We start from the raw sequence: 12,084 nt of genomic DNA, 5'->3' as shown, positions 1-12,084 counted from the left end.
ACCGTCATTTTGCCAGTGTGAGATTTATTCTACAGTCCTTCAGTAATGACCTGCTAAATACAACACACAAACAGCTATGTGGCACCCTTATTAGTCACTGAACCAAATGCTCTGGTATTAACAGCCAGTGAATATTTAACACTTTTGATTTGCATAGATTTCGTGCAGTCACATCTCTGCCGACTGCCTCTTGTTGCAGAATTGAGTTTTGCTATACCAACCCTGTGTGCACGCAAGCGTGTAGACTGTGTGCATCTATGCACAAACTATTCTCACTTTGTGTCTCTGTTGAGCACTTTTGCACGAGATGGTGCTCAACCTAAGGAGGAGCTACCAGCTTAACAGACAAGTTTGTTCCTATCACAAGTACAGATGTAAAACAGATGACTGGATAATAAAACACAAAGATGAGAAACTGGTATTTAAACTATAATCACTGGCTGCTCTTAGAACACTTGTTACCACTAAAAGACAAAAAAAAAAAAAAAAAAAAAGGTCCATCACAGTTATACAAACTCACCAGGGAGCATAAAACTCGACCAGCCACAGACTGTCACTCTGGATCACCTCTCTGTTAAAGTTGGATGGGGTGAGCTCGATAACATCATCACTAGCCGAGTACAAAGCTTGGACAGCCAGAACCAGAGAGCAGCCCAGTACTCCTGAAACAAAACATGAGGAAAAGGATGACTCCTAGCAATGCATGCTCATTCATCGAAACAGCCACACTGGTTTAAGTAAACAGCGAAAAAATGTCTTACATCTACTTGTGTGCAGTTTATAATGCATATTTATTTAACAGAGAAAGGAAATGAGTTTTATTATTTCATTCAGTAGACGATAACGAAGGCCTGGCTCGGTTCTCTGAATCTTAACTTAGCTATTCAAGCTAACAAGAGGAGCAAAAAAAAACCCCAAAAACGCCGCCAAATTCACATTTAGTTAACAAGCCCACAAACCTGAACTTTAGTATAAGCAGAAAAGCTTCTACTGTTGTCACTCACCGAGTAAAAGTGGCTTCATGATTTCAGCTTCTCTATGCTCGTCTCCTCACTTACAACAACACAGTCCGCTGCCGCTGCGTCGCTCACAAAAGTACATAGAAAAATCTCACCGTGGCCCACCCTGATTGGTCCGCTAATGCCGACGCTTGAGCTCAGCCAATCAGCGCGCGCCGTGTAGTTTTAATGGAACCGGTACACTGAAGACGGGAGAGAGTGGACGGAGGAGAAAGGAAGCAACACATGTAACTGCAGCAAGAGGATGTGATCCGTGAGAAGGCTGACTCATTACAAACAGATGGAATGCGAGTGTACATATTAAACACATTATCGTACAGAGTTTGCTTATGCAAAGGCATGCAAAGATAAGCCAAACTTAAAAGCTAAGTTATGCTTTTCAGTGTAAATAATACATAACCTTTACTTCTCAATAAGTTTTTAGACAGCTACAAAGATATAATAATACTAAAATAAAAATAAATGGTATCTATTTGTTACTATATTATTATCATTGTTTATTGAATTGTAATTATTTTAATGGTTTAATATTAACAATGCATTATGCTTTGCCTTAATGTGAAACGCCAACAATCTAAACTACATTTTTTTTGTAACTTTTCCTCATCATAAAGTGTAAAGAGACATAAAACTGATGCGCACACTCCCTGACAACTTCATTAGGTACACCTGGTTCTTAATGCAAATATGTAATCAGCCAATTACATGATAACAACTCATTGAATTTAGGCATGTACATGAGATGACCTTCAAACTGAGCATCAGAAATGGTAAGAAAGGTGATTTAAATAACTTTGAATGTGGCAGGCTGGTCTGAGTATTTCAATATTGCTGTTCTATTGGCATTGTTACTATGTGGAGTGGTATATTGTGATTGTAAATTTGTTGTTTGGTTTGGGTTAGGACCGGAGATAAATGTTAATGTTAGTTTGTTCCCTGATTTTTGGTGCCCACTTGTAATATAAGTTGGATTGTAGATAGGGGGCAGGGTTTAATAAGAATATTTTCTTCTTCCTGCTCCTTTTCACACATGGTTGTAGTTGTAGTGCTTTATTGATAGAAAGTGTGGTTGGTTTGTTTGAACTGTTGTACCAAGTGTGAAATAAATAAATAAATGAAATGAAATGAAATGAAATTTTCCTGCTCAATCATCTCTAGGATGAAAAAAAGGTACCTTTGGCTGCTCCCTTATTTCCTAAGAGGTTCCCACATGGAATGAATTCACGTGCTTTCATTTGGCATGGATTTTACACCAAATGCACTTCCCAATGCAATCCTCCCATTTTTAGAATTGATCAAAAAGGAGAAAATATCCACTGAACAGCAGTACTCTAGACCAAAATGCCTTGTTGAGGTCAGATGAGAATGACCAGACTGCTTTGAGTTGACAGGAAGGCAACTGTAACTCAAACAACCACTCTGTAAACTCACACTAAACCGTTAAGCAGATGTATTATAGCAGCAGAAGGCTACACAAGGTACCATTCTTGCCAGCTAAGAACAGGAAACTGAGCCTATGGTTTGTAACGGCTCACCAAAATTGGACAACAGAAGATTAGAGAAACTGGCCTGATGAGCTTCGATTTCTGTTGCAACATTCAGATGGCAGAGTCAGAATTTGGCATAAATAACATAAGAGCATGGATCCATCCTGCTTTGTGTCAATGGTTCAGGCTGCAGGTGGTGTGCATACTTTCTTTTTACAGTTTGGCCCCCTTATTACTAAGTGAGCCTCTTACACATCACATCATACCTCAGTATTGTTGCTAACCCTGTCCAATCCATTAAAACTATGATGTATTCATCTTCTGATCAGCAGGATAACACACCATGTCACAAAACTCAGATAATCTAAAACTGGTTTCTTGAACAGGGCAATGAGTTCACTGCACTCACATGGCCTCCACAGTCACCAGATCTCAATTTAAAAGAGCGCGTTTGGGATGAGGTAGAATTGGATATCCAATGGAAACTCAGCTGATAAATGTACAGCAGCTGTGCGATGCTATCATATCAATATGGACCAACACAGGAATATTTGCAGCACCTTGTTGAATCCATGCCATGAAGAATAAAAGCAGTTCTGAAGGCAAAAGGGGTCCAACCTGGCACTTGCAAGATGCACCTAATGAAGTGGCCAGCCTGTGTCTGAAACCGGACATTTACTGCACGTAAATGACATTTACATCCTAACTATAGCAGTCAAAATTTAAATGCAATATATTTTGTCATATTTTCTTTTTTCTTTCTTCCTTTAATTTTTCTTTAAAAAAAAATTAATAATTTAGAGGAAATGTGGTCAAAATTTAGTTCTCCTTCCTATGTGGCTTTTCTTCCTCCCACAGTCCAAAACTATGCATAGTCATTCTAGATTGACCACAGGTGTGAATGACTGTCTTTTTCTATGAGTTTGCCCGGTGACAGACTGGCCACCTGTCCAAGGTGTATTCCACCTCTCGAATCTGAATTATATAAGCGCAAACATGGGAAGTGATTCGATGATAGCTTAAGATGCAGTAGTTCAAAGATATTGTCAGTAGGTGGAGACAAAGAACAAGACATGCTGAATGGTTGCTGAAAGCCATTCAAGGCGTTAGTGCAGTGATCTGGAGGTCTGATCAGGTGAACTTGGTGTTCGACTTGTAAAAAGACAAGAAATACATAAAATAAACACACACAAAATAAATATTCTGGAAAATATCAAAAAAAAAAAAAATGTATAAATAGGCCAAAAACGCATTACAGTAAAGCTGCCACTGATTGTAATTTCCAGCCATTTCTGTCAGTTCAGCTCATAGGAGCCGGTTACGTTTTTTTCAGTTGGTTTTTCCTTAAAAAGTCTCGATTATTCCTCATATGAAGTTCTTAATAATTAGCTGTTTGCTGAGCTGTTGCGCTGCGTGATAATGAATTCAAAATGGATGATGGATAATGGATCCATTTGGGTTAAGATTTCATCCGCTGTTAATGTAAAAATGGATGATTCGATTAACTGGCACTTTAACCAATTGTTGTTCTCCTCCAACCCAACCCAGAGGTACGGCTATGACCCTACCGTTTCACAATTCATCACATGCCTTGGAGATTTATGATCTGCGCCTGGCTGCACTGCGCGAGCGGAAGACACCCAGCGAGCTTTAAAAAATAAAAGCATAAGATGCCAAGATAAAAGGTCAGGTGGGGCTATAGCCAGCTGAGTGAATATTAGAACAAACCATAACTTTTAGTATAATGCGATAATTTATTATTGAACAAATTATACATTGAATTTTGCATTTGCTACTATTAAATTGGCATCCCACAATGAACATAACTTGGCGTACAATTTTGGGGACAACGAGTGTGTCTTTAAATTATACATTAAATAAATATCCTACTCCACTTTCACCTGTCTCATACTGCTATACGTGTTTTATTGTGAAATTTAAGCCTGGAAATCTCGGTTTGCTTTGGTTATGGCGCGCTTGATAGTAGGCGCACTTCAATGCCAACTTTCTCAGAGCGCACAGGCGCAATGATCACTGCCAAACACAGCTGAGTGGAAGTGAGGAGACTTCACGCTGCATTCAGTTTCTGAGCACACACTTTTTTCTAACCTAAAAGAACAGAAATTAGAAGGTTTGTCGGTTTTTACGCACAGCACCAGAGCTTCTAGTGACTTGCGTTTACTTTGTCAGTAAACGGTTCTGTTATAATATCAACTAGTTTGGCTGTTTTCTGGCGGACTTATCAGCATAATGTGGGGCTTCCAGAGGACGCGGTATGCAGACTGCAACGGTTCTGAGGCCAGTGAAGAGACTGAGATTGTGGTGAATATCGGCGGAGTGAAACAGGTGTTGTATGGAGACGTGCTGACTCGCTTCCCGGAGACTCGACTGGCAGAGCTGGTGGACAGTTCACTCAAATCTTCTGAAGAAATCTCATTAATATGTGACGATTACGACCCAGACACGGGAGAATTTTACTTTGACAGAGACCCCGAAGCTTTTAAGTGCATAATTGAGTTGTATTATTATGGGGAGATACACATGAAACGAGGCATATGTCCAATTTGCTTCATGAAGGAAATGGAGTTCTGGAAAATTGGCTCGGATTTTCTGGATGAATGTTGCAAAAGCCACCTGAAAGAGGTAGAGGATGAACTTGCAGAGATAGCCGAGAAAGTGAGAACTATCCTGGTCGACAGAGAAGGCGATCCGTCTGCAGGGGGCTGGCAGCGCTTCCAAATATGCCTCTGGAGGTTGATGGAAAAGCCAGAATCGTCCCTGCCTGCCCACATAATCGCTATAGTTTCTTTCATCTTCATCCTCATCTCCTCCGTGGTGATGTGTGTCGGCACCATCCCCGACCTGCAGGTGGAGGACTCGGAGGGTAAACTCACAGAGCATCCGGTCCTGGAGGTCATCGAGACCGTGTGCATTGGCTGGTTTACTATTGAATACCTCCTGCGTCTGATCTCTTCCCCAAATAAAATAAAATTCGTACTGTCCTTCATGAACATAATCGACTTCATGGCGATTATGCCCTTTTATGTGGTGCTGATTCTGACCTCCTTCGGCGCGGGAGTGATGGAGCTGGCTAATGTGCAGCAAGCAGTGCAGGCTTTACGCATAATGCGCATTGCGCGCATTTTCAAGCTGGCACGCCATTCCTCGGGACTCCAGACTCTGACATCTGCCCTAAAGAGCAGCCTGAAGGAGCTCGGACTGCTCCTCATGTACATGGGCGTGGGGGTATTCCTTTTCTCGGCTCTGGGCTACACTATGGAGCAGAACCACCCGGACACCTTGTTCACCAGCATCCCACAGTCTTTCTGGTGGGCTGTGATCACCATGACCACAGTGGGGTATGGAGATGTCTACCCTAAGACCACTTTAGGTCGGTGTAACGCGGCTATCAGCTTTCTCTGTGGGGTCATCGCCATAGCCCTGCCTATACATCCCATCATCAACAATTTTGTCTTGTTCTACAACAAGCAACAGGTGCTGGAGACTGCGGCCAAACATGAGATTGAACTGATGGCACTGCGCACCGGCGGCGAGCTCAAGGCTGCATCTGACTCCCATAAACATATTTGCGGTGCAGGGGCCTGGGACAACGACATGCGTTCCGGTCACAGCGACACATTCATTCCCTTACTGAAAGATCCCAGGGGAGGGGCGGGCATCCAGACCCCTAGCATGGACACAAGCTTTGAAAGCACAGCCGAGGCCACTGAACATTTTATGTCATGAAAGGGAAACCCCCTCCCATTAAAAAGTCATCAAAAGAAGAAACAACATGAAATTAATTATTCAGTTTTGAATTATTCAAACGTAACTTGACAAATTTGGCATAATGACACCGCCGTGACTGCAGAATGTAAATAGTCTCGTGGACAGAAGAAGGCTTTAATTATTTCCAGGGACCTTTAAATGCATTTGAGGATTTGCGCCTGTTAAACAGACATATGTGTGAGATATTGAATTGATGAGCTGTGCCTTTGCGCAGTGACTCCCTGTAGGCTGAGGGGTTCTGTTCAAACAGCCAATACACCGATTCCCCCATGTAGACATCTTATATAACACGCCCATAGTCCTCACACTTATACTGTAGACCGCATTGTAGCGTAGTCCTCTGTACAGAAATATATACATCACAATAAATGCTTTTAGTAACGCAGACAGGCAGCTTTAGTCAAGAGCACAGAGAAATGTAATGACCCCAGGATTGATTTGTGAGAGTGTATAGACATCAAAACCGAGCTGAAGAAAAGCTGAAGGTGTTTGGATACAGACCACATGCCATACATTCAAATGAGGTAGGTGACTGTATCACTGCAGCGTGTTGCAACCAAAGGTGTATGATGGGGACACAAAGCAACATAAGACTGGGGGTGGGTTTATTTTTGCTGCTGCCTGTAATCGTCATGGCATCATTGTAATTTTTTTTGTAACTGACACTATATGATTGTGAGGTAATGTATCAAACATAAAGCCCGTCTACTGTGCAGGAATTTTAAATGCAGCGTCTGTGTCATTGGACTGAATTTCTCGTTAAGCTCGTGTTGCCGACATCGGAACTTCAGAGGCTTCCTTGCCTGCAAGACATGTTCCTGTAAATGGGTTTAAATTTTTACAGCAGTAGTCACCATCTCTGCAGAGGTTCCGAGGAATAAACTTGACCAGCGAGTTGTGGATGAGGGAAAGAAGCAACAGGCAAAACAAAAACGCTCATGTATAAATCTATACATTAGTTTTTCAGCTAAATACAGTAAAGAAAAATACATAAAAAGAATAAATAAATAAATAATAGACCTGTCTGGAAAGCAGGTAATGGATTTTAAAGAAACTTGAAACCACTTTCGCATTTCCTCCCTCACACGTTCCAGAGTGAACTCTTAAATTGCCCTAATGGGGGCTATTTTTAAAGGTTACATTTTCACGGTTTGAAAGGTGTCAGCTCCTACGCCATTAGTCTGAGTGACATGAAATTTGCTGCACAAATAGACCAGTCCTTAGAAAAATTAGGCGGCACAGTAGGGGGGCTATAATTAAAATCTGGCACGTTTCATTCAGATGTCATGTCTAATGTGGCACAATGCAACCTGCGGGATGATTTATGTCAAGACTGGATATGGTTGTGAAATGAACATATAAGCGAGGGAGAGAGTTTTTGCTGAACCATTATGGAATAACTGAAGACATTGCAGGTACTAATTACCTTAAATATCCTATAGTGACTGTGAAATGGTCTCCTGGATGGCAGTTTGGCTTGCTGATGGGTGGTTATAGCTGCCCTCTAATCTGATATTAATACAGTTTTCAGCTCAGCCTTATAGGTCATCCTTGTTATTAAGCTCTTCTCTTCACTTTAGTCAAACCTTAGTTGAAATGTTTGATTTTTTTAGACAAGCTGGCATTTATAGCTACAATAAGTAAGAGTATGAAGCGATTTCTGCTTTCATTTCAGCCAACGATCTGAACGATATCACACAATCTGTGGTTTCAGGTGAACTTTTAAATCATCACTCCCAGTTGAAAGCCCCTAAAGTTCTATAAGGTAACTTTTTTATTGCAATTTTCTTGTGAGGTGGGTTATTATCTGAATAATTTATGATACATTTTGTCTTGATATTTTATGATATCTGTCCTGAACAACTTTAGATACATAGAGTGATTGCAGTGAACTCGGCTGGTTATGTGTTAGCGTCTCTCTGGATTGTCATAACATGAAATTCTTGCTGCTTTTACAGACAGCGATCATTAGTCCTTCCTGTATGAAGGACTGTAAAGCTCATAGTCTGCATAGTGGATGTGAAAGATAACCCCATGTCTATGTGTAAGAGCAAGAATGTCAGTCTATGACCTTCCAAGGTGACTAAACTAAAATTCACAGCAGAATCCTTTTCAACATATAGCAGCTGTTTGCACCTGATAGGGAGTTATAGTAAATCATACGGCAGGAGAAATAAAACTTGAACAGCTTAGTTTTAGGCATTATAAGGTGACTGTGTGCATATTAAGTAATTAATGAATCATGCCTATTTATGCATTAACAAGATAATTAATTGTGCCTACAGTTTTAGGAGCTACTGTAGGAGCATCCCTAATCAGGAATCACTGAACAGTTCCTGTAGCCTTAACTTAACTTTTCAGCCTTAAAAAATGTATTATCAGCTACTTAAAAGGTTGAAATATTAAGTACAAATAAGTCACATAATGTAATTATTACAAAATAGTCCCAGTTTTCACATTAATCTCTGAAGTCCAGTGCAGAAGTTATGTTGGTTTAGGTTAAAAGTTGGCATTTAAACCTGTTGGGGAAGCTAAAAGTAAAGAGCAACATGTTAATCTTAAGCGCTGTGATTGCTACATTACTACACCACCTGATACATCTTACAAAATGTCAGTTTGAAGAGAAAGAGGGCACTCCTTCTGCACGGCTACATCTTCACTAGTGTTTTCCACTTAGCTCGAGTCAACCTGAAAGAAAGCCCGCGGAGAAGGTCAGGAAGGACTCTCCAGGCTGTCGTCCCACACACATCCTACACAGGGCCGCTATCTCTCCCGGCCAGCAGCAGACTCACGCATGTCAAAGCCTGCGAGAAAGGCCTTTGTTCACGCTGACAGGTGGGACTGGAATGTCAAAGGCATGCATTGTGTAATGGAACAATGTTATTACAGCACACATGCAAACACACACGCATGCTCATGTTCAAATTTAGATGTATAAGCACACACATACGCTGGCATATATAAACATTACCCCCCTCTCTCTAACGCCTACCCGTTCTACAAGTGCTCCCACATAATTGCCCTCACACATGTACATAGCTGTTCACCCGTATGCCCACGGTCATGTGTGATCTACTCTGCAGTGGCTTGCTGTGATCTGATTGCCAGTTGCCAATTGTTACACCCACATGGTGGTCATCCACTGGGTTTTAAAGATAAACATTTGCACAACATTGTACTCATTATCCCATTGTCCAACATAGTACCAATTATAATCCAGCCTGATAACGCTTGTTACTACTGAATCAATATATATTTATATTCTTTAAAATTGTGATATCCAAGAGACATCATGGTATGAAGGAAAATCGTTTTTATTTAAAAAACTGTTAACATTTGGTGGAAAATGGTCAACCAGTTTATCTATACACTTAAAAAAGGCTTGAAATGGATCATCTGTGCCAGTGAGGCTATACAGTACGCTATGTTTGTTTGATATCATACAATATTTATATCACCGACTATTTTATTATATCTAGTATCACATCATGCATTATGCTTGTGTTGCACATTTAGCAAATTAACAAATTAACTGCTTGACTGCCACCTGCCATATCTGCATGTGTTTCAGGAAATCAAAGCGCTTCTTAAAACTCACGCATCCCCTCCAGTTGACTCCCGATTGTTAACTTGTGGCATACCGGCACGCTAGTACTGGGTTACACCCAAAAATTTTCATGACAGCATGGACACACTGATGCCTCTCCCATTTCTCCACTCCTTTGACCTTTAGAACGAGGATCATGCACACGTTCCCCATCTAAAAATAGGGAAGTCTCTGTAGGTATCCTGTATACAAATGGTGCAGACAAATAAAACACAAACTAAAGCTAATTATGTTTTACATGTCCCAAAGCAGCTGTTTGCTCTGCTGTTGTTGTAAAATGTGATTTTAATATGAAAAGCTTTTATTCACCATCTGGGTATCCTGTGTAGATTTCCACAAGGTAAAATAAAACAGAAAACAAGACAGCACTGCCCAAAACCAACAGAAAATTAAGGTGAAGTTAAAATTACTAGAAAAAATGCAAACACAAAATGTAAATAAAATGAATAAACATGAGTAAAAATGAATGGTGGCGACAACAAATGACAATTTAAAGACAGTGTAGCTATAAAAGAAGGTTTTTTTTAAATGAATTCACTGAGTCTCTGACACTTCTCCGTCTCCAGGGGGGTTAATCCGAAGCCGAAGCCGCGGAGCTCTGATGCAAAAGCACCCACTGCAGAGATAAACCTCATGTTTTGAAAAGTCAGGAGGGCTGGGGTCATATAGTACTGTGCAAATGTCTTTCTTGAAGTAGTCTTCAAGAATAGTTTTTCAGGTTTCTTAAAGGACATTCAAAGTTCTTCTTTGGGTGTTAGATGCTGTTGCGCTGGTGTTGGGGTGGAGCCATTTACTTAAATCATCAAATCTACGCTTCAGAGGACAATCTAACGTCACTCCTGGAGTGTGTCTGAAAATGAGAGAAAAGAAAAATAGATGAAGATAAACAAAACAAATGCCATTTAAACTTTCAGGCGTATTGCTGATGCAATAGTACCCAAGATCACACTAAAAGCAGATAATGTCGGCCCTGAAACCGTACAAATGGGATACATTTGAATAGATTCATATCCTGCAGAAGATGGTCAAATGCCTTCATTTGAATAAGAATGGGAGTGCTAAGGCTTAACAGCCCACCCCTGCGAGCACTATCGCTGCTTGAAAGATATTTTCAGCTGCAGGAAAGGGAAAAGGTAATCTCCTGATGTTAGATTCCGAAAAGAGGGAAAAGCATATTTCACAAGATTGTGTGCCCAGTGAGTTTCATCTTTTTTCAGCAGGAATGTTTAAAACGCTGCGTAGGTGTACCCTGGAGCACTTCGATTCAGGCAGAGCTGCATAAAATTGCATGACAATAATTACATAGATTAAATCTGACCTTCAACAAAATAGCAGAATGGGATGATGCACTGATCCCACTCAACCTGTCTGCTAAAATTATTTTCATAGCTTTTTTTCTTCCCCCTCGTGCGCCTTTATCACTTTTTTCCACTTTTATTTTTGCAAAATGTTCTTTTGCAAAACATCTGTTCCTGTGGGTTTATAAGAACACCGGTAAGAAATGTACAGTATTCTGAAGTAAATAACAGACCTTCATTTGGAATGCCAAATAACCCGTGCACAGTCACTGCATTATTTAAAATGTAGCCTCGCAGCTGAATGTGCCAAAACCTTTCAAGGTGTCAGTGCAAAGTGGTAAACAGTGAAAACAATCCCGCTCCTTGCTGGTGGTATATTACAGAGAACTAAAAAAAATAAAAATAAAAATAAAATGGAAAACAAAACTGAAAATGCATTATGAGAAAAATGACTCACCTGTAGACTCGTTCTCATTGGTGAGTTTTTTACTTTTTGTCTAAGGGACTAAGAGAGATGCTGTCTGATGCAAAGCTCCTGCAAAGATATGAATGAGGGTTTTGCAAATGCTATTAATCTGTTTGAAGACACCTGCAAGAGAATACTGAGTGCTAACTATGGGTGCACTAATACATAAGAAATTAGCAATAACTATCCCCATAAATTGCAATGGTACCTGATTACCATTTTATCTTTTCTTTCAGTGAAAGTGAAGATTCATGCTCAGAGAGTGGAAAGATAAACTATGATACATGTTCCCACACATGTCTGTCTACCAGTCTTCACACAACCATTCAGCTGGGAAGAGCTGCTGGGAAAAAAGAACACATGTCAAGAGTTTAATACTGCCCTTAGTTTCAGTGTAAGCTCAGTATCTTGAGATCAG

General features: G+C 40.5%; 2 protein-coding genes across 2 annotated transcripts in view; one reads left to right on the top strand and one right to left on the bottom strand.

Annotated features, from left to right (window-relative positions):
* pdia6 (protein disulfide isomerase family A, member 6) overlaps nt 1-1,144 on the bottom strand; it is an 8,797-nt gene extending 7,653 nt beyond the window's left edge. Inside the window, exons 1-2 of the mRNA XM_031744692.2 lie at nt 1,005-1,144; nt 521-662 (exon numbers count right to left, since the gene is read on the bottom strand). Of these exons, the coding sequence (XP_031600552.2) occupies nt 521-662; nt 1,005-1,023 (161 nt within the window). The 5' untranslated portion in view covers nt 1,024-1,144. The remainder of the gene's footprint in view (nt 1-520; nt 663-1,004) is intronic.
* A 3,435-nt stretch (nt 1,145-4,579) lies between these two features.
* On the top strand, nt 4,580-7,014 carry LOC116324175 (potassium voltage-gated channel subfamily F member 1-like). Its single transcript, XM_031744744.2, has one exon. The coding sequence runs from the start codon at nt 4,757-4,759 to the stop codon at nt 6,251-6,253; it is 1,497 nt and encodes a 498-aa protein (XP_031600604.1). The 5' UTR covers nt 4,580-4,756; the 3' UTR covers nt 6,254-7,014.
* Nucleotides 7,015-12,084: the final 5,070 nt, after the last annotated feature.

The sequence above is a fragment of the Oreochromis aureus genome, linkage group 15 (genome assembly GCF_013358895.1).
Source record: "Oreochromis aureus strain Israel breed Guangdong linkage group 15, ZZ_aureus, whole genome shotgun sequence".
Classification (NCBI taxonomy): Eukaryota; Metazoa; Chordata; class Actinopteri; order Cichliformes; family Cichlidae; genus Oreochromis; species Oreochromis aureus.
Note: the sequence above shows the minus strand (reverse complement) of the source record. Positions and strands in the feature narration are given on the sequence as shown.